Source organism: Patagioenas fasciata, chromosome 3 (genome assembly GCF_037038585.1).
Source record: "Patagioenas fasciata isolate bPatFas1 chromosome 3, bPatFas1.hap1, whole genome shotgun sequence".
Taxonomy (NCBI): domain Eukaryota; kingdom Metazoa; phylum Chordata; class Aves; order Columbiformes; family Columbidae; genus Patagioenas; species Patagioenas fasciata.
This window is the reverse complement of record NC_092522.1, coordinates 22,684,322-22,705,937: the sequence shown is the minus strand read 5'-3', so window position 1 is coordinate 22,705,937 and position 21,616 is coordinate 22,684,322. Positions and strand designations below refer to the sequence as shown.

General features: G+C 44.8%; 2 protein-coding genes across 2 annotated transcripts in view; one reads left to right on the top strand and one right to left on the bottom strand.

The window, feature by feature from the left end:
• The first annotated feature begins 11,316 nt into the window (after positions 1 to 11,316).
• CAPN13 (calpain 13) overlaps positions 11,317 to 21,616 on the top strand; it is a 46,828-nt gene continuing 36,528 nt past the window's right edge. The window contains exon 1 of the mRNA XM_065834094.2: positions 11,317 to 11,560. Within this exon, the coding sequence (XP_065690166.1) occupies positions 11,321 to 11,560 (240 nt within the window). The 5' untranslated portion in view covers positions 11,317 to 11,320. The remainder of the gene's footprint in view (positions 11,561 to 21,616) is intronic.
• LOC136099269 (heat shock transcription factor, Y-linked-like) lies at positions 12,906 to 21,411 on the bottom strand. The gene is made up of 3 exons (XM_065833260.1): positions 21,394 to 21,411; positions 13,499 to 13,852; positions 12,906 to 13,121 (listed from the first exon to the last, which is right to left on the bottom strand). The coding sequence occupies exons 1-3, from the start codon at positions 21,409 to 21,411 to the stop codon at positions 12,906 to 12,908; spliced, it is 588 nt and encodes a 195-aa protein (XP_065689332.1).

Sequence of the window (21,616 nt, the reverse complement as noted above, 5' to 3'; positions counted from 1 at the left end):
GCCCTCAGCAGTGAAACTACCTCAATTAGTGGAGGAGCCCAATTCTATCTGGAGCTTTTCTCCATGGCTTTGCCTGCCTCCCTATGCCTTTCAAACGAGCAGTCAAGTTCCCATCTGGTTTGAGCTGGAGGTGCACTGCTGAACAGGTATAGCCTCAAGAATAAGTTGAACAGCCTTCTTTATAGGTGGTGGTTTTTACTATCGGTCAGATGAGCAAGCTCAGAGGTATCCAGCTACTAGGTATCAGGATAAGAAAACATGACTGTACTCAGGCTGGTAATGTTTTAGTTTTGTGTTTTTAACTGCCCAGCCCTGTGATATTGGTAAGTGCTGATGCTGTTACGCAAGCTATAAGATGACTTTTCTCACAGCCAAGATCATTCTTGGAGGGAGATCAAATGGGTCTCTAGTGAGAGGGGGTGCAGAGAGCAGACTGTTTTTTTCACAGAAAGCTCTAGCAGCAGCCAAATGCAGGGCAATGACAGAAGCCACACTCCACCTCGCGCTGTGGTTCACCTTCTGCCAAGCAGGAGATGCTGTGGGATGGCAGCGAGTTTGGGCTCAGTGTATGTGAGAAGAACTGTGGAGTGTCAGTAACTCGTGGCTGCAGTGGGGCACATTCAGAATTTATTCAAATGCTACAGACACCTGTTTTAGGCTCCCTGTGTATTCCAGGGAAACACAGCATGATCCTGGGAGCCTCATGCTCGTGCTTGCTTGGGCTGCAAGGAGAACTGCCTACTGACCTGTTCTGGAGGCAGAAAGACCTGTTCCTGTCTTACCTAACATGGTAACTGAGATGAACATGGATTTTTTCAGACATTGCCAGAAAGTTTCTGTGTCTTGGCGTGCTCTCCATCCTCTTTCAAGACAGTCTTGCTTTTTAAACTGCTAGGTACCCTGCAGGTATGTATTTCAGGGTATTATTGCTCCAGACAAGGTCAGTTTGTTGAATTAACAGAAGATGAAGCCAGAGTCATCAAAAACAGCTACTTGCTGTTTTTTTTGTATTTTAAATTTCCAGGAATCTGCTGATGGGCATCTTAGTCTGAGAAATTAGTTCAGTTTTGCATTATCTCTCATTATTTGTATTTCACAAAGCCAATATACTTGAACAATGGCCAACACTGTTGGCACACAACACACTTACTGTGTGGTAGAGAAGCTCCACAAGGGCTTCTTACAGAACAAGGCTGGGATGTTGTTTGTGACTTACAGCCATCTCATGGCTTTAGTTCCACTGTGATAGCATTACTGTTTGCCATAATTAGCTTCAGATCCCTCTTCTCTTCCTGCTCTGATTTGGAGAGTAACCTCATTTTCAGGTTTTGAGTATACACTGAAGAACGTGGAATACAGGAGCAGCTATCCGGTTTGTCTCAAATTGCAGCCTTTGCTGTCTCTAGGTGTTGTATGCCTTGTGGGAGCGAGGAGGAAAGGTGGACAGCAAATTTCCTATCTGACTGGAATACTAGCAGTGCATCCTTGTTGGCACCTTACAAATTATGAGACGTCAAGGAAAACGAAGCTGTGCCATGCAATATATGCCACTAGTCAGCAGAGGCTGAGGTGAGGACTAAGAACTGCGAATGTTTCTAGTAAACTGTCTGTGAATGATCTGCAGGCCAAAGATTCTTCATCAGAGGATGGCAGGAATGTTTGTGAAAAACAAACAAATGTGTTGCAATCTGTTCACACCAAGACAAAAAAAACAAACAAAAAAAAGCGTGACAATAATATCTTGTGCCTACAGGGCTTTAACAAGGGCCGGATGCAGAAATGCCAAACAAGGGCTAATATGCTGATGAAAACAAGAACTTCATTTTGATGTGCCCTCCACAAAGGTCTGGCTCTAACAGAGTCCCTGCTGTTTCATGGATCCCAATACCCATCTCTGCAGAGGCAGATGGGCGATACCACAGTGAGAAGGGCAAAAGGGCTCCTTCACCTACTTAGTGCACCTACCTTACTGAGCAGTTACTAGCAAAGTCTGGTAAAGCAAAGCAGCAGTGCCATGACCAGATGAAAGGGTACTCATGTCACTTTTGAGGACGATGTCATGACAGCTCTGTTTAAAAAATGCTTCGGTGTTTATCACAGTGATGGGATGGGCTCATTCTCACGGAGAAGTGCAGTGCTAGCTGCTGTGGGGCCAAACAAGGCTTGCAGTTTTGCAGAGGTTCAGCACATTCAAAGTGCTTTCATATTCTGACCCTCATTCAAACGAAAAACAAAGTTCGAAATTTCCCATGAAACCAAGTTCTGAAGAATAATGTCAGACTGAAGGTAGTGAGCTATTGCAATAACACTTGGGATATTTTTTACATTGCCATGTTAAACCTCTTGGATAATACAGAGAGGATCCTGAGGTGCTGGGTTTTTCATACGCAAAATAATGAGACCATTTCAAAATCAAAATGGAGCCTAGTGGCATTATTGAAAGATATTGTGTCTTTCTCATGGTGAAAATTCATTGCTAGTGGCTTTCACGTTTGACAGATTGGCATTTTTCTGAAGGAAAAATATTCCACTGGGAAATTCTAGTGCTGATATGGGTGTCGGTAGCAGGCTGCCTGTTTTTTTTTATTCTTTTTATTTTTATTCTTGAAGAATTCCCACTGTAGTCTGAACTTGGATATTTCTTCTGAAAATAGGGCTCCAGAGAGATATATTTTTCACACCAAATTCCCCCTCCCTCAAGTGGCAGTAGGATCTGGCTGTGCAGATTCATTATGTACTGTTAAGCAGCTGCCACATTTCACTCCAGCAGCAGTTGTACTTTATTTACGAGCAAAATGATTCATATGTGAATATGGGGAAGTGCTGCAGCTCATGGTGAATTTGCACTAAGGGGCAGCTCATGGGTGAGGATTGGGTAAAAACAGATGTTGAAGCAGGACTTTGCTTTTTGCCTGATAGCTTATACAGTCATAAAAGTTTGTGATTCAGAAGGGCAGGTCCTGCCAGAAATGTGAGTGCATAAACACAGAGCAAAGGAGATTGTCTATGAATAATACTATTTACAGCCTTACTGCATCTTGTCTAAAAGAAGCAAATAAATAGTAACACTTAACCTATATACAAAATTATGAATGAGGAAATGAAATAGATTGATAGTGTTCTTCCATTAGTCCCGTGGTGCAAAAGCAGTGGGATGCCAAATCACTGCACCGAATGTGAAGGTGATGGAAGGAAGACTCCTCCTTTACACAAAACATAGTTGTGTTCACCACCCTGGAAAAATTCCCGGCCTGTTTCTTTATTTACCGTGATGTAAACGAGGAGTATTTCTGCTAAAAAGAGCGTGATCTTCACAAGGGTAAAAGCAGAGGAAGTAAGAAATGAAGACATATGTCTGAAATGTTGCAATAGATAGCAGTCTTCATACTTTGGCACATAAGCTCTGTGGGTGGAGTGAAGAGAGTTGCCTTTCTTAATGCCAAAGCTTCTGCCAGTACTTGGGGAAAGTTATGCTGTTCTCTTCCCCACCCTCAGAAGATGATACAAACCCCATTGCTTCCAAGAGGCTGCTGGCTACACAGAACAGCAGTCTGCCCTCCAGAAACCTGAGCAAAGGGGAGGGAAGATAAATATATTTAGTATAAAGTCTCTTTTAAAAGAAATCCCAGTTTTGTGATTTTTTTTTTTTTTGCGTGGGTGTATTTTTATTCCAGGGCAGTGAAGAATAAAGGTTCATTAAATCCCCAAATACATGAAATTCTGCCGTGCCAGCTGAGACCTTGCAAGCCATGCTAAGTTCATAGAAAATGCAGATTCAGCAGCACTTCTTGGTGTTTGCCCTTTGGTGCCAGTGCACCAAACACAGCACAGCTGTTGGTCCTAAGCATAGGGACCCACCTTTATTTGTGCTTTTAACAGCCCTGAGGTGGCAGCGTAGAAGCGGTTTTGAGTTTCTGCTGATCCCTGAGCATCTTTTGCTCAGGAGTGGATAAAGCTGCACAACTACCCTGAGGTGGATTAATGTCCCTGCTCTGCAAAAGCAAACCTCACATCAGGGCAATCGTCAACCTGCCACAATCTCACAGGGTGCCACTAACAGAAACACCCCTGCTCTCACTCACTCAAACAGCCCTGTGCTTTTCACTCAAATGCTTTTATTTTTGTATTTTTTATTTGCAGGGTTCCACAAACACTTAGGAGAGCAAATAATCCAAAGGCTCATTACAGACCATAAATCCCTCTGCCTTCTGGGTTTCCTTCTCTGGAGTCACTGTGAAAATGGACACATCAATACAGCCTTCTGCAGAAAAGCTGACAATCTCAAAATGGTATCATGCTGCAATAACTGAAATCTCCTGCCAGGTTGGTGATGGTGCTTTCTAATCAACTTTGCAATGAATATTTCTTAAATCATGTTAATCCACTACTTAAGCAGAGATATCAGTTCCAGACAATGAATCACTGTACCTGGAGGGGAATATACCTGCCGTTTCCCCAGAGAGGAGGCGATTAACAGCATGCGTACTGTCAGATGAGCTAGCAGCACTGGCATTTATCACCCCAGAGCTCCTTTCCTGCAATGAAGGAAATCTTTGCTCCCTGCTTCTGGTGCAATCAGCTTTTATTTATGTAGTGGTTGTGGAAAATGGCTCTTAAAGGAAAACTGCACCTGTTTTGCTCTCTGGGCAGGTTCTGCTCTAATTTAGACGAGTGTATTTCCTATCAGAGTTTGCTAAATTTTGAGTTCTCATTCAGAAATAAGAGCCTTAAGATGTAAGTAGACAGAATACAGTGCATGGCTTTTGAAGATCCAGTTCTGGAGACGCACAGAACTAAATTAAACATTAAGAAGCTGAACTGTCTTTTTCATGAGAGCTTTTTATGTTCCTAGCTCCCCAAGCTCCTAGGGACCAGCTGCTATGGGAACTCACATCCCAACTCAAAGAGAGTGCAATCCAAATTGAAAGAAGAAATTATTGTTCTGAAGACATTTCTGAGCCTGGGTGATTCTGTTACTTTGGGTAAGAACTACACATTGGCAAGTTTTTCTGTTGAGCCCCAAGCTGAACTTCACGAATGTCCACTCCAGAACAACTTTTCTCTTGATGAATAAGCCCGCCCACCCAATAAGGGATAAGTACCTAACCTGGTGTGTACCTGCAGCCATAACCCAAGCTGATTTTCCACTTGCTACTTCAAGTATTGACAGTGGTGGTGCTTTATCACAGTGCTTGAAGTGCACTGACCATCCAGGTCTTCAGGTGACTTTTGCAGCCACGGTGGACTTCTGTGCTGCCACTGCTGTGTCCCATTTGTATGTGCCTGAAGCCATCCTGGATGCTGCCACATGACCTACAGCTCCAGAAAGAAGAGAAACATAGAGATATTTCTCTGAGAAGAGACTTCAGGAGGTCTTTGTGTCCCACTCCAGCTTAGAGCAGGGTTGACTTCTAAGTTAGGTCATGTTGCTCATGACCTCGTCTAGCTGAATGTCTCCAAGGGTGGAGATGCTCCATTCTCTGCAAGTGCCTGTTCCTGGGCTGAAACACCTTGAAGAATTTTTTCTTTCCAACCATGTGTAATTTCCCTTGCTGCTTCTTGTGCCTATTGCCTGTGCCTGGCTGCTGTGCACCTTCAAGAAGGATCTGGCTCCACCTCCTCTGTAACAGCCTTTCAGTTAGTGGGAGACTGCAATTTGGTCCTAAAGAGGATTCTGCTACTGAGCTCTCAGCCTCTTCTCTCACATGTGTACTCCAGCCCCCTCACCATCCTGTTGGGTTTTTGCTGGATTCACTGCACTTTCAGTCTTTCTCTTACACTGGAGAGCTCGCGACTGATGCAGTACTGCAGATACAGGTCAGGATGCTGTTGGTTTGCTTTATTGCAAGGGTGCGTTGTTGGCTCTTGTTTGGCTTGCTGCCCACCAGGACATCAAGGACCTGTTCTTCAAAAACTTGTTTACAGGCTGTATGGATACATATAGGGTTGCTGCCAGAAAACATGTCCCTGAGAATGAGCTGCATCCATTCCCTTGTATTTGGACCTCTTCAAGCTATCTCAGTTTGGCCTCCCAAAAATGAAATAACCTCCTCTTACACATATTTTTGCTAGATATTCTGTGATTCTTTGGCTTTGGGCTTTAGGATAATGGAGGCCAGTCCCCTAGGACTCCTAAACATATGGATAACTCTTTCTTTCTCTGGCAGTCCTGGAGGAAATGAACTACCCAAGTGAGTGAGCCGATGTGGAATTTAAGTTAAAGCCCAGTGTAAATGCTAACAGATACTGGCTAAAAAGTATCCACTACTTCTACTGCTGCAGAAAGAATGACACACAGCTCTGATAACTTGTCTCGTGGTGAGTCCTACCAGGCTGTGCCTGGATCCAGGATGATAGCTGCATTTCCTGGTGATGTGAGGAGGAAAACAGGAAATGTGAAAGTGTGGGAGGCACAAACAAATCCTGTTTTCTTTTAAGAATAACTGTGGCTGAAGCCATAGTTAACCACAGGAAACTATCAACCAACGTATGTTGATAGGCAATTAATTGTGGATAGCTAATAGAAGTATATGTGTATCTCTCCATAGTATGATATCTGTATGAAACTATTATGCCTGGGTCAGATTGTTTGCTTTGGGCCTTGAACTTGATTTCAACCTGGATATGTTTACTTAAGGCGTGGCAAAAGCTGCCCTATAAAGGAGAAAGGGGGTAGTGCCAGTCTGTCACTTTGTTGATGTCTGGAGAGTTACACCGGAGGCATCGCAGGTAAAACATCTCTTTGCTCTTTTACTTAGTACCAGATGAAGCAGGTGAAATTTAAGTAACAGTGCTGGATAAGCACCACAGACAGACTAAGAGGGATTTGTCTGGGAGAGCCAGAATAAATTAGAGTCTCTGTCCTTACTGTTACCTGGAGGGAAAGAAAAGATGAATTTGCCATCCTTAGAAAGAGACTTACAGTGAAAAGGTAAGGTGTCGGAAGTAATTGGATCAAGTGGGAGTAGAGATCGTGAGAGGAGGAGGGCCCTTATAGTTACTGCATGCTGCTGTTAAATGAGGTAGAAAAAAGGGATCTGGAACTGTCCTATGCTATGTATGCAAAACAAGGAGAAAATTGACTTAATAAATAGCCAGAAGGGAGTACTTCACAGACTGTTTGGAGCAGAAGGTCATGCAAGATGCCACTGGGAAAATAATCTCCTGGAGGATTGCCGAAGTGCCTGGCTTTGGGCTTGATTTTCTGAGGTTCTCAAGTTTTTCACACATTGTATGTACAAGGAGCTGTTGTCTGTCTTGGCTTTGGGACGCACAAGTTCAGGTCCCTGTTCTGCCCCTGTGGTTTGCTGTCACTGTGGGCAAGCTGCTGAAAAGCAGCACTCGCTCTTTTGTTTTTTTCTCTGAATGCAAGGAGAGGTATTAAATTCATGCTTTCCTTCATTATAGGACAGCTCTGGAACTGACTCTCTGAGGTTTTTACAGTGCTCCAAATACATGAATAACAGGGTCTTAAAGGGAATGAGAGCTTGCATTACTGTGGCATGTATTGAATTTTAAGGGTGAGATGAAATGTACATTGATAGTTTGGAGTGTTTGAGAGGAAACAGAGGAAGAAGGGGATGCTGGCTTTCTGGCTTTTCTGCTATTCTTTGTAGTGTTTGAGAAAAATTCAGCTGCTCTTCCTGAAGTACAGAAACCCAGCTGAGCCAACATGTAATGGAAATGTTTTAAGGAAATCGGTGGAGAGGAGAAGGTGGATAGTTCAGCTATGAAGTAGACATGTGTTTCTAATTGCCTATTTTCACTTTCTACTCAGTGAAAAATATCAGAAGCCATTGAATGAAATTATGCCTGTACTCTAACATAAATCTTTATGCAAAGTGTAATTAGCTGTCAGTAGCATTTGCCACCGTTGAGTAGCTGATTATAACAGTTGCTTGACATCTTTCATGAATGAATGCTGGAGGGAGACGAGCCACAACTTTTGCTGCTGCCTTTTAAACTGTTTAATGCAGAAAATGGTGAGTGCTTGGGGTTCCCAGGTTAGTTTCTGTAGGAGTCATGAAACTTCTTGCTCTGATATCCTCCCCTTTCCTTCCCATTCCTTCAGCTTTCACACCTGATCTCTTTTTTCCTTCTTTCTGTAGCTTTTCCACCACTCCTCTTCCCTTCCTCACCCTTTGTCATTGACCCTCCCTGAGACAGACAGCAAGGTGAAGGATCTCTCTCTGCTGAGAAGGAAAAAGGGCCAAAAAATAGCAGTAGGTGCAAAGTTGGGTGTTATTCCTTTCTTCATTTCACATATGTAAATGTGTTGGAGGAGATCCCAGGACTAAAGAAATGTTTGCTTCTGAATAATAATAATTTCCTTCCTTCATTGAGAGTCAGTCTCTAGTTTTCCTCCAGTGTTTCACAATATGTCTGAACCAGCTTTTGCAAGTGTTTGAAATCCTCCCTCTCTCCCCACATCCTGTGTGGGGAGCAGTCCAAGGGTAGCACCTCTGAGACCCATTGCATTGTAAAATTTGTCCCTTCAAACTCTTCCTGCTTCAGAGATCAGTAGCGATAAGAAGCTCTCCAACCATGCAGGCGGTGTTCTACTGTAAAAGCTGTTGTGATTTGTGTTGTTGCTGATGCACCCGTGAGAACCAACTGGTGGCCGGGGCTCAGGATGCTGGTGTGGAGAGGACGGTGCTACCCATGTACGTGTGACCCCATGGGCTGCCTCATCAGTGGCATGGATGGATGTAGAGCTCATGTACGTGTGCCCCTAGACACAATGCTGATGAAGTTATTTCCACAAGAGAAAAGTAGTTAGGTGTGTTATTTTCTTCAGTCTGGTTGCTAATTTATTCTGGATATGTTAAACAACATAATTAAACACACACACACATGCTTAAAAACTCTTGTTCTCTGTCAGAAGAGAGGGAATGCGTGTCAGACCCAGCCTTCAAGCTCTGTTAGTTTTAATTTGAGTTTTGGAATTAGTAATCAGTTTTGCTGGAACACTATTGCAAGAAATAGATCTTAGCATGCATGGGGCCTGGGCACAGTTTCAAATGAGTATTTGTTAAGAAGAAGCCATTCCCTTGTCGTGTTATGGTACATTACATGAGATTTATTTCCATTGTATTAAAAAGTGCAAACCCAAGGGGAATGTTCTGTCTTCTTGTTGGCCGAGGGTGATTTCTGAATTCCATCTGATTTTTTTTGTGGGGTTTTTAATTAAAACAATGAGATGCAAAACTCCTTATATTTTAGGCTATTGTTAAAATGCCAGGAGGCCAAGTGACTTAAAACATGGAGAAAGGTGATGGCACTAAGTAGAAAGTGTGTCTGTGTGGGGGAAGGGACTGTGTCACACCTTCAGTGTGGCTGGTCTGTGTTTTTTCACGTGTGAACAATTCACAATAAAATCTGAGGCTTTGCTTTTACTGGAGCCATCTGCTCTCTTTGTACTGCACCAGTCACATATCAGATCTACAGATAAGTCTTTTTGGTAGCAAAGAGACTTTTCATCTACTTTAAAATTAAAATTAAAAAAATCTCGATGGCATCCGGTGGCTTGAAAGTGAAACCAAGTGACTTCAGGCTAGAAGTTAGCAGGTGGAGTTAATTAACTGTAGGAGTGGCTTTCCCAGGGCATATGATGAATTTTCCAGTGCTAATTTATGGGAAGGTACATCTTAAGTAGAAGTCAGGAGCCAGGGAAAGGAACCGCTGAATCAAGTGCGGTGGCATCTGCCATGCAAGAAGCCAGAGGAAGGGATTCCAGTGATCCTTCTTGACCTTGTAAGTCTGCTAATGCAGACTTCACCAGGAGCTCCTTGTCCTAAGGAAAGGAACAAAATGGGAATTATAGCTCAGGATAGTTGCCTCTTTGCTTTTGTGAGGGCAGCTGTGAATGAAGGGTGAAAATTAAGGGTGAAAATGAAGGGTGAAAACTAATGTAGATTTTGACTCAGCAACATGTAATTTTGCATGATGAACCAGGAGGCAAGGCAAGATGAATGGTTTTCCTGCTATTTCTCTGAACTCGAGAACAGAGCTTTTTAGCTGAAGGAAGATCCCCAGGAGCTGATGCACACATGTGCATCTCTCTGTACATCCACACGGCTCTGGGGAGTGTACCCAAAAGCCCCTACTCTGGTGAGACACAACAAATTGCTCTTTTAAAGCTCCAGTGCTGCTGCCCGTCCAAACATGCATGTTTTCCACCTTCCTGTGCCCTTCTCCCACTCCTGTCCCACAAGTCTTCCCACCCCACAATCCAGCATCTCTATGGACAATGTACTGGCTGCCTTTGGAAACAAAAGCATTATTGATCTTTGATGGCAAGAGTCCAGCTGTGCTCTGACTGGAAAGGGGACAGAGACCACAAGAGGTGATTTTAGCTCCTGTATCCTTCCTTAGCTGTGCCAGCTCTGTCTGTATTAGCAGCTCTGTCCAGTCTAGGGTTTCACTGCATATGTGAAATGTTCGCTTTTCCAAAGTGGATTGTCCGTTTCCTTTAGACACAGAGGGGTCTGAACCTGCTCCAGACTGGAAAATCTATAGATGCTGTGCAATGACTGCCCAGTTTAAAAATGAATCTACAATTTGGATCTGTTTAAATGCTGGCCTCTGAATGAACCACTGAGGCCAAATACCCCAGACCCTGGTGTGTGTTCTTGTGAGAAAGGAGTGCAGGTGAGATCTGGGTCTGGATGTTGCAGCTTGGTCCCATCTCAGTGCTGTAGCTTTAGGGCATCTGGTGGAAGCTGGTAGGAAGCCATTCCCTAATCTGTCTGCGGTTTTTGGAGCAGATCCCAAGGAAGGGCACATCTCTGCCTTCTTTAGGTCCTACAGAGAAGGACTGTCAAGCACTCACTTGTGGAAATGAAATAAAGTAAATAACTCTGAAGATGCCCTGGGCACTGGTGTGATCCATGGCCAGAAGAGTCCTGGGTACCCCTGGGCAGGCTCCTTCCTCACACCACCTCCCTCCTCCCCTGTATCTGCAGTTCCTGCTCCATCTCCTACACTCACTTATCTTGCAGATGTAGCTCAGTGCTAACACAGCAGCTCACTAACAGCTTTGCTCTCTGTCCTCAGGGAAGACTCAAAATTGAATTTGTAGCAGTGACAGCACTGGTTTAAGATAAACCAGTTGGGACTTGACGACTACTCTTTCCCCAGGCATTTCCAGCTAATAAGGATTTTGTCACTGTGGCTGCCCTCAGCTCTGCAAGCTGTTGCTCCACAGTCCTCTTGTGGGGGGGCTGGGGTGTGTGTGGGGTTTTTGCTTTCCCATACACTCCTAAGGCACCACTTTGGGAAACTAATGGCAGTCTATGTCTCTCCTTCACAGAAAAGGGGCATGATGCTTGCCTCTGGCTCTGTTCAGACATTGGAGCAGGGATGGCAAAAAACAGGGGCAACGGGAAGCCTCCAGAATGTGAAGAAATTTAATAACCAGGACTTCAGCAGCCTGCGAGCCTCCTGTCTGAGCCAAGGACTGCTTTTTGAGGATGCCACCTTTCCCGCTCATGTCAGCTCTATCGGCCCCAACCTGCTCCCAGAGGATACGCTGCGCCAAATACAGTGGAAGAGGCCAACTGTGAGTTACAGCACTCAGAGTGTTTCGTAGCCCTGCTGCCGAATGGGAGCAACTAAAAGCTTCACCCTGGGGGAAGAGTTCTGTGCTAGGCAGGGATGTAGAACCCAAGGGGAGCACTTGGGAGCATGATGCTGGAAGGAGGGATCCTTGCTGTGGGGGTGTGTGGATGGAAGATAACTACATCATGAGGGTACATTTTTGTAGAAAGTTTGTTTCCACCTATGAACTTGACTAGGACTAGCATCCTCACTTCAGTCTGCTTCTAGATGACTTAGTGCAAACCTGAAAAGCTGACAAACTCTATTAAAGATCTCTGATTTCTGTAATCCAAGTTACCGATTCAGCAAGACCTATTTTAGAATAATTGGGACAAGGTGTGAGGTGAAATACGTTTGTCTGCTGATTCCCAGTTGCAGTTAATAGGCAGTTGTCATTTTCGCCTAGCATATATATGGATGTTTAAATTGGGAGGTGGAATCACATGCTCGGCTTTTTTATCCTGGGACCTAATTTAGGGAATCTTTCCATGGTGAGACTGCAGTGTGTAGTGCTGCTGTGTACCATTTGCTGCTGGTGCAGCTCCTGGTTTAGCCATGTCCTGCCCTTTAGCTGGGTTTTGCTGAGCGCATCACCAGTGCCTGGGGCCTTTGGCTTCCCTGGGCTGCAGCAAACCAGTTCATCTCCCTGCAGGTAACCCCCAGGGTATAGAGACAGTAACCGTGGGACTGTAGAGACAGAACAAATGCAAAAGATTTATTACTGAGAACAAGAAATATTCAATTATTTATTTCTATAGTAACCTACTTCTAGCTTCACGAAGCTCTGTTTAGTTGGTAGCTGGTGTCTGTGCTGTCTCTCAGGCCGGGGTCCAACCCCGTTGCCTGCAGCTGCACAATTTGGGTGGCGGGTGCAAGCCGGGCAGTGAGGGGCTGCTGGAGCTGGGCTGGGAGGTGGCCTTGGCACAGCAACAGCAGCTGCTGCCAGCACAGACATCGAAACCCAGGGGTCCCACAGGGGACACAGGCCAGCCCAGGGAACCTGCACAGCTGCTGGGTATGGATGCCCAAATGGAAAGGTGGGAAGCTCCAGCTCTAGTGTAAACCAAATGTGATGAAGTGAAGCATCAGATGAAGCAGGATCTGCAGCTTGGACACCAAGAAGGCTGCAGCTGCAGCACTGTGGGGATGGGACCTGAGGCTTGAACTTCTCACTACCCACTGCTGCAGCAGGGCCTAAAAGTGTTAGAGAAGTTGTGTGTACGGAGGTACAGGCGTTTCCAATCTGGGTCATTGCTTTATTACATGGCTTGGTAGGTGTGGAGGTGCAGGGGGCGGATGTCTGGGTGTCATCTGTGAAGCTCCTCAAAGGGATCATTCTTGTCTGCAGAAGCAGCTCCTGCTGCTGGCTGAACATCTGGGCTTCTCCTCAGGCAGCCTTCCTTCAAATCTGGGTCCAGCGACAATGCAGCTGGTGCTGTGTTATTTACACCAGCACTTTGTTTACAGGGTTGTAGCAGGTGGGGATAATCTGTCTTGAAATAGGCATTATAGTAGAAGAGTAACTAAAAACTGTAAAAGAGAGGAATTCGTTGCCACCATTTCCAGACTGAGAAAGACAAAGATACAATAACTAAGCTTTAGACTCACGAAAGACAAACATGGATATTAGAAAGCACTCTTAGGGGCATTTTAAAGATGAATAAACAGGAATAAAATGTTATGATATAGTTGTGCTAAGTACTAACCACCCTGGTGTTTTTGCCATTTGGGAGCAGCAGAGAAGCGTAGAATTTCAAAAGCATATAAACTGACTTAGAAACCAAAATACCACTAATCTTGAGGCACCACAGTGTGGGATGAACATTTATCCTACTCAAGTATCCTGAGAGTTGTTTTGTGTGCAAAGGGACTGATGTATCTTGCCAAAAGCAGAACCTGCTGCTTCCAGTGCTTGTATTTTATCAGGTGAAGCAGGTGTTGGAGAATCCCCTTCTGTTTTGCTGAATCCATGAAGATTAAACTGATGAATGAGAGTTTTTGTGGAACTAGTTTCAAAAATTTGCAGAAGTCCTCTCCTGCCCAGCACTGCCCTTTTGAAGACTTTTTCAGCAATCACTACACAGTTTCCAGCATCACCCCACCAAATTGACCGAAACCAGTCACTTCCAACAATTTTCCAGAGTTTTTTCAGGAAGAAGCTGGATGAAAATTCGTTGGCTTTGCCAGAGCTCTCCTCTGAAAAAGCACATGCTAATGTCCCAGGGTTCACAATGTGAACACTGAAGACGCTTTTCTTGTGTCATAAAGGTTAACACAGAATCACCAGCTGTTCTTCTACAACTTACTGAAGGGACAAAAGTTGATACTACCAACTCAACTGTCTCATCCAGAAGGGAAGCCTAGGATGTCAGTGATGAAGAAGGCTCCATTTTTAATTTTTCTTTCTCAGTTTGTCCAAAATTTCCACCTGTAGCTGTTGCCTGACCAGCCAGGCTTTGTCCTGGTAGAGAAGATGCAAGATGAAGGGCAATGGCACCAGCTGCCTGGGTAGCACAACCGGAAGTTCTCAAATGTCACCACAACACCATTGGTGCATCACGGTGACATCAAAGCATGGTCTCCGTCTCCTGGCAGAATGAAGCAAAGGCAGAAGAAGTTGCTAAATAGCAGTGGTTGCTTTTCATTGAAAGAGCTGCGAATGTTTTGAGCCCAGGGTCAGGAAGTAAATAAAACTGTATTTACATCTTGTATGTCCTGACAGGCCAGTTCTGTGTTGAGTTGCCTTTGGGGTTGGTCCCCAGGGAAGAAGAGGGGAGGCTGCAGTGTTAGGAGTCAAAGTGTCCCAAACCCGAAGTTTTTAGTTGGGTACCTTTCACCCATGCAGAAATGTTCTTAAAGTCTTTGCTCTTAGGTCACTGCAATGCTAACCACAAGGATACATGATCCCAGGTATTTAAACTACCTAAACTACTTGGCAAAATGATAGCTATGATTTCCCAAATGGAGACCTTTTTCTACCTGAACACATCTCCCAGAGAGTGAATGTAGTTGCATCCTGCTGACAGCATGGCCAATTTAACCTATGTATGTATTATTCGCAGGCTCCACCATTAGCTTCCTCTGACACTAAAAAAATTTTAGCTGCAAAGGTAACTGTGACAAAAATGGCATCTTGGTCCTATTAATCTCTTAAGCTCCATCTTCTGAGTCATATAGTATCTGGTTATTTAAATGGTAGATAGCAATTATAACTGCTGTCATTGTTCCAGATCCAACTGAGCAGTTGAGCAATATGCTACTTCTATTTTACATTGTACATTGTCAAGAGAATTGCCAATTACATTTGGAGTTTGGAGTTCTCATGTCTGGGGGTAATGTATAAAGCAGAGAAAAAACAGCTTGATTTTCAGACAGCCATAGTCAGCAGTGACAGTCAGAAGCAACTCATTCTAACTTGTACAGTGAGCTGATTTGATATGGGAGCCCCTGAAGGGGGAGGTGGATCAGGAGCACCAAGACATCCTTTGAAATGTCAATTTTCCTACCTGAAGTAGTTGCAGTCTCCCGTCAGGTGGGGACTGCTCCAGGCTGTTTTCATCCCCAGGACCCCAGTCTATGTCCAGTGAAATGTGTGCAATTTGTAATAGAGATTTTGCATGTGGCACTTCAAGCATTAATGGAGGTGGGGACACAGGAACCAGATGGCAGCAGGAGCTCTGCAATTAACTGGTCTTTTGGTTCACCCACAGCTGAGAGATGGAAAAGAGTTCTACTTTAGATTGAATTGATTTTCTATAGCTGAGCTTTTCTAAATTCTCCTTGAAGAGTCATATCAGATTTTAAAAACTGAGATGCTCCTTTAAAAATGTTCAAAACACATTCTTTCATTGTTTGGTACTTTTCCTTTTACACAAGCAATTGAGTGGAACAGAGGAAGTCACAAAATGATTTGCTGTTGCTGAATATGCATTTTTAATCAGTTAATGTTTTAACTAAAGATTTCTGACCATAAAGCATAATACTGTACAGATGCAAAAAGAAACTAAATTAGGATAATCCAGATGATGTGAATTGTGCTGGTGCTGGATTCTAAGTGCTTTATTTTTGCTAACATTGGTTACATTTTCGAACACGATATATGTGAAGTATAAGAGATTACCACATATGCAGCACTGCCTTGGCCCTGCACCAGGAAAAGCCCAACATGGTGTCTATTATAAACTGTTAAAGATAGTTCCTGATCTTCAGCACTTACGCTTTTTAAGGCCAAAATGGGCATAGGTTTGAGGTGGCTGAAGGTTTTTCTGAAGGGTCTTCAAGATCACAAAGTACTACTCCTGCCGCTGCTCATCCTTTGTCTCTTGGAGACCCTGCTTTACAGGCTGAGGGATTGCTGAGCAAGAGCTGGTGTAGGAGGGTCCATCCCCTGTTTAACATCAGCTGTGGCATATGTGAGGGGCAACCAGAAGAGAGGGGAAAGCTGAAAGGTGGACAATGGAGGCTTGAGGGGCAGCATGAGGGAGATCCCTGAGTGCTTCTGATGTGACTTGTTGGAGGTGGGTAGTGAAAGGACTGACTGAAATAGCTGACCTGGGTTTCTTCTGCATCACCACAGTCTGTTCATACCATCAGGGCATGGACTCCCTGGGTATTTGCCTTTTGTTTCTGGTGTCAGGGGAAGGGAAGAATAGAGTCTAAAATAAGTTATTGGCTAGAAACCACAGAAAGAGGCTGCTTTAATGTAAACCTGAGCAAGGGAAATACCTTGTTCCCTTAGCAGAGACTCAGGGAGCCATGCTGCTGCACTCAACATCTAAAAAGCATTGGGGAAAGTGATACAGTTTGAGTGAGTCAATACTTCCCCTCCCCTGCCTCAGAAAAGTTAATTATCATTTCATTCAGTAATTTTGCAAAAGGCCTTGCTCCTTTCCTTTGTCCCTTCCCAAAGCAAGTGTAACCTTCTTTCAGCAGCAGTGTGCTTATTGTGATTCTGCACTGCTTTTAGTGGTTATTTGTTTATTGACATTTGATTTAATTCTCAGAGAATTCCAGAAATAAATACCAACATTAAGGAATTTTGAAGTCAAGAACTGACTGAACCAAAATGGATCATTTCAAAAATTGTTTTGAAGTTAGGATCTTTCCACACAGATAAGCTGAGCTGGAGTAGGGAAAAAGGCAGATTTTATTCAGATGAGAAATCAGACAATTGTTTGATGTTAACCTAAGAATTTAGCACAGGGGAAAAAAATAAGTAAAACCTCCCACACAAACAAACAAACAAACAAACAAAAGTGGTTTGTCACATGAGCTGCTTTACTAAAGCAAGTTATGGGAAATGTGTGATGATGAGGGGCAGTGCTGTCCTGCACTACCTGCACGTCTGTCCCCATGGGGCTATTTTCTGGCATGAGCCAAAGCCACTTACCAGCTGTTCATGGCAGAGTTCACAGCTTCAGTATTTCTCAGAGGCCACAAGGCCCTTGGATCCTGTTCAGTATTTCTCCTTGATGAAAATCAAAATCAATTCACCTTATTTTTGAGCGTGCGTGTGCAATCAGTGTAATTGAATGGGAGCAGCATTTCCAGGCTGCTGTTGTCTCAGCCTTTGCCTACTCAGCTGATTGCATCTGACCTCCACTTCAGAGTTCGTATCTCCGGGCTGAGGAAGCGGCAGTGTGTTACCATTTATTACATCTGTCTTTCTGTACACGCTTTAGATGAGAAGGGTTTATTTGCATAGTATCTCTGGGCTCTGTTGATTTTGGAAAGGGCTGGTTGCAGGGTGGAGGGAATGCACGCGTTCTGGGTTGAGGGGAAAGCAGCGCTTCTGTGATGGTCTGGTTGTCTCACACACTTCCCTGTTTCTCAGGCTGGGGAGTCAGCCAGCAGGCTGTGGTGGCCACAGGGGAATAGTTGATGACACTACGCCACTTTGAAAACTTTTGCTTGTGCCGAGTGGTTTCAAGACTCCTGAGGAAACTGCCTCACAAAGGCTCATGGTAGACAGGGCTACATCCCTTGATTACATCCTTTACATTTACCTCCTTTGCAGTTGCCTTTGTTTTTTAGCACTGAGCCACACAAAGGAAACAGGATGCAAGTAAAATCTGCTCTGGTTTCTGTTTCTGCTGGCTGTAGGACACCAGTCAATCCTCAAGCATGACTTTACCACCTCTGCAGAGTCTGAGGCCTTCATTCCTCCATTGTGAGAGAGAGATGGAGCAGAGGAGGGTTTTTTTTTTTAAAGCATCTGAGGCATTTGTGTTGAAAACAGGCAATTAGGAATTGATCTATTCTGCTGTAAAGCAGGGAATTGAGTTCTGGTGGTGCAAACAAACCCTTTGAGATTAGTCTGGGTTTTTTTCCCTGTCTAAGAGAATGTCAAAGAAAAGCAGAAATAAAAAAATAAAATAAAAAAATAGATTAGGCAAATTCAAGGAAACAGATTCTTGATTCCCACGAGGTCTAATAAACACAAAACTGTGCACAGAGGCTCCAGCCTGGGAAGTCCTTTAGCCCCCAGGTGATGGAGAGTGGGAGGATACATGCAGGCGGAGCATTCCTTTCGGCTGGCTCGGTTAACCCGCTCCCTCTCCAAGCTGTTGGACGGAGATGAAGCATTGCATCAGGCAGACCTTCTGTGTGACCCAGCGCAGCTTATCGTTTGCTTTGCCCTCCCTTGTTACTCCAACAGGCTTATTTCTGTGCTAGCTAATCTGTGGTTATGGGATGCCTGGCAGCGGTGTGCCAGGCCATTCCTCAGCTCACTGCTAGGCAGTGCCCTCAGCCCCGGGAACTGCAACACCGCCTTTGCTTCTTAATCCAGAGCAACCCTATGACAGGTACAGCAGTGATGCTGAATTAAGATTTGTCCAGCTGAGAACAGAGCTTGGCTTTCAGTCAATAGCAGCCTTTTCATTTTTCTTAATTTGTGTTACATTGAACAGGGAGCACCGTGGCTCATGATGGCAGGACATGTCAGGAAGGTGGAGCAGGGGCAGAGAAGAGCAACACAAGTACAGCCAAAGGGAAAGACGTGGTGCTGTGGCAGGAACAGAAGCAAGGCTGGGATCTTATTGTAGGGTTAAGGTAAACTGATTTGGAGGCAGCTCTGCAAACAGTCATCTCTTGCCTCTTAACCCTCAGTGGCCTTGTGCCTACACTTGGGATCATGCTGGGCCAGTGGGGAAACGTGTGGGAAAGTGGCCACAGCCACACCACCATACTGAGAAGCTGCCTGCAGTCAGGCTGCCTTACACTGCCTATGAAATCCTACCTTGGTTTTCCCATTTTCCACAAAAATGTCTGAGTTCTTTACCTATGTCTACATATGGCCTATATTACTCACCTCCACCTGCTTCTTGAACTTGCTCTTCCATAAAAATGCTGAGCAATTATAAGAAGAAATTTAGAGACAAATGCGTGTACAAGGCACTCTCCTTCCACCTCTTAAACTGATTTTCCATCTTGCCCTTTGGTTAAGCAGTACATCTGTGGTAAGACCATTCTCTAGAGAATGAACTGGTTTGAACTTGAACTTCTATTCTGTTTTGAATACATAATGAAGTCTTCAGTGGGCCATGGAAAGTGAGTGATGGTAGCTTTGTCCTGGGGGGATGAGTCCAGGCAGAGCACTTGACTTGCAGCCCATATGGTTGCCTTCCCTGCTGGACTCACACTGGGAAGAGACCATGTGCCTCCTTGTGCTCCCTCTTTTTTCCCTCCAGCTAAAACTGAAAAGTCTCAGGGAAAATGCCACAAAGACTCATTATAATTTCACAGTGAAACAAGGCACTGCTTCTGGGAAGACTTATAGTTAAATCTGTGGTTTCTCTATTTGCCATGCAATTTGAGCACTAGCAAATAGTGAGGCTTGCATGTTTTGTGTGGCAGTAACTATGTGCATAGCTGTGTTTTGCAATAATAGATGGTAGTTTCTTGTGTTTTATGACTGCTGCGTTCTTGCCTTTGAAGGAAGAGGAACTAATTGGAGATTTCCTTTCCTCCCTTTCCTTCCAGTTGAGAAGGCCCAGATTTCCAATGTACTGTACCCATCACAATTATGTCCTCTCTAAGCTCATTCAGAAACCCTAAGTATCTGGTCTTGCGATTCCCCACCACTGCCCCTTCCTGCCTTTGCTTCAGCTTCTGTCTGTCCCCTGCCCTTCCTTGGCTCACACCCAACAGTGCTCAAAGACCCTGTGCTCTGTGCACCGTGTCCTTGTGAAGCGTGTCCGTGCTGCTTCATCTGCTCAAGCCCACAGGGAGGTGGCTGCACTCGGAAGCACAAACTTAATGTTAAATCCTGCCCCACCATTTCTGACCGCCATGCAGGCAGCAGGGAGGGCTGCTGCCATTTCAGACAGCGGCACCAGTGTCACCTCAGTGGGAATTCACTTGGCATTTGCTGTGTGGTTTCTGCAGAGGGACAGCTGCTGAGAAGCCCCTTTTCCATGGCTAGTCACATGCTCTGTGTTGCTTTCCAGTTATGTCCCCCTAAGTCTGTGGGCATTACACCCTATTAGCAGCAGACCTTAGTGTGTGGTGGGTGGGGATTACAGTGACTGCCTGATTTCATCTTTTGTCCTCTGACAGCCACAAAATTGTCTGTATGCACAGTCAAGGCATGTTGGCTGGCGCTGACTTCAGATCCTGGTCCCTTTTGGTTTCAGACAAAATGACTGTTTTCTCTCAGCAAGGAACCTGCTTAATGACACAACTCATCCCTGTTTGCTTACTGGGGAGTCAAACATCTTGATGTGCAATAGAGTATCTGCTGAGGCATCTAATGGGCTGACTTTTCATCCAGTCTCTGTAACAGGCTAGCAGGATCCATAGTGCCCTAAAGAGCTTTATCATCCCAGCACATCAGCCTCAGGAATCCTATAGGAGATGCAGCTGCCTTCCCATTAGTTTCAGGCTTGTGTTTCTTTATGGTGCTTACCCCCATGGCAGCTTTGCACCGTAGCACATCTGTCAGAGCCCAGCCACCTTGCCTGGGGCAATTAAGACTTCAACAGACTCAGAAATGACGGGGGAATGAAAATTCTCCTTCCTTTATGCTGTTGGTTTTCTGGGACGACTGTTGGCAAGTCAGACACACACAAAGACACAAGCCGAGTTCAGAACCTTGTCATGCAAGTTACTCTTTCCTGTTTGTGGGAGGTTTTGAATTTACCCAGGTCAGGGAAATAGAGGGAGGGAGAAGATAAAGCTGGGACAGATGCAGAGGGGAAGGAAGAAGGATTGAGAGCTGCTGGTTCCCTGTACAATGTCCGGCTGCTGCTGCCAGTGGCCACCACTTCTTAGGCTTGTTCCCATGCTATGGATAAATCTCTTATTGTAAATCCCCAAGGTCCTGGGATAGGTGTGGATGGCTGCATAAAAGCATCTTTCAAGGAAGACGCCTGCCCAGACTGCTTTCCCCAGTGTCACCAGTGCTGTGGGAGCAGGATCTGTACACCAGCCTGGAGTAGCAATGTTATTTTGCATCTTCTCATGACAGGGAAAATTCTTAGAGGGGTTTGATCACTGTTGAAGCAATTTCAGAAAACTGACAGCATTTGCTAATGCTGAGCTCACGCAACCGTGTGAGTAATGAGTCACATTGTGCACTGGTCTCATTTTTGCGCAGCATGTCTAATCAGTTGGGGAGTAAAAATGCCAAGGCCTGCGTAAGGAAGAGCTGCTGTATTATTTTTCTTGCTCAGATGTTTTCTTCTCCCTTTTATCTCTTAATTTTCTTAGGTGTGCAGTGGCTTTCATATTCAAGGCTGATTGCTCTTTCAAAACAGAGCCTTACCCAGCTGGGGTGTGCCAAGGATTACTCACAGGGGATTCTTGGGCCATCCCTACCTGGGCACTCAGATGTCCTAGACCAATAACAGACACAGGTGGGAGAATGGTTCACATTTCTGTGTGCAAATCCAAGTTCTGAAGTGCTTCCTCCTTCACTGCCCAAGCAAGATTCTCAAGGAACGCAAGGAAAACTCTCCCTAAATTAAAAATAAGTCAGCCAGGCCTACAGGATTTTGCAGCCAGAGATTAAGGTCTC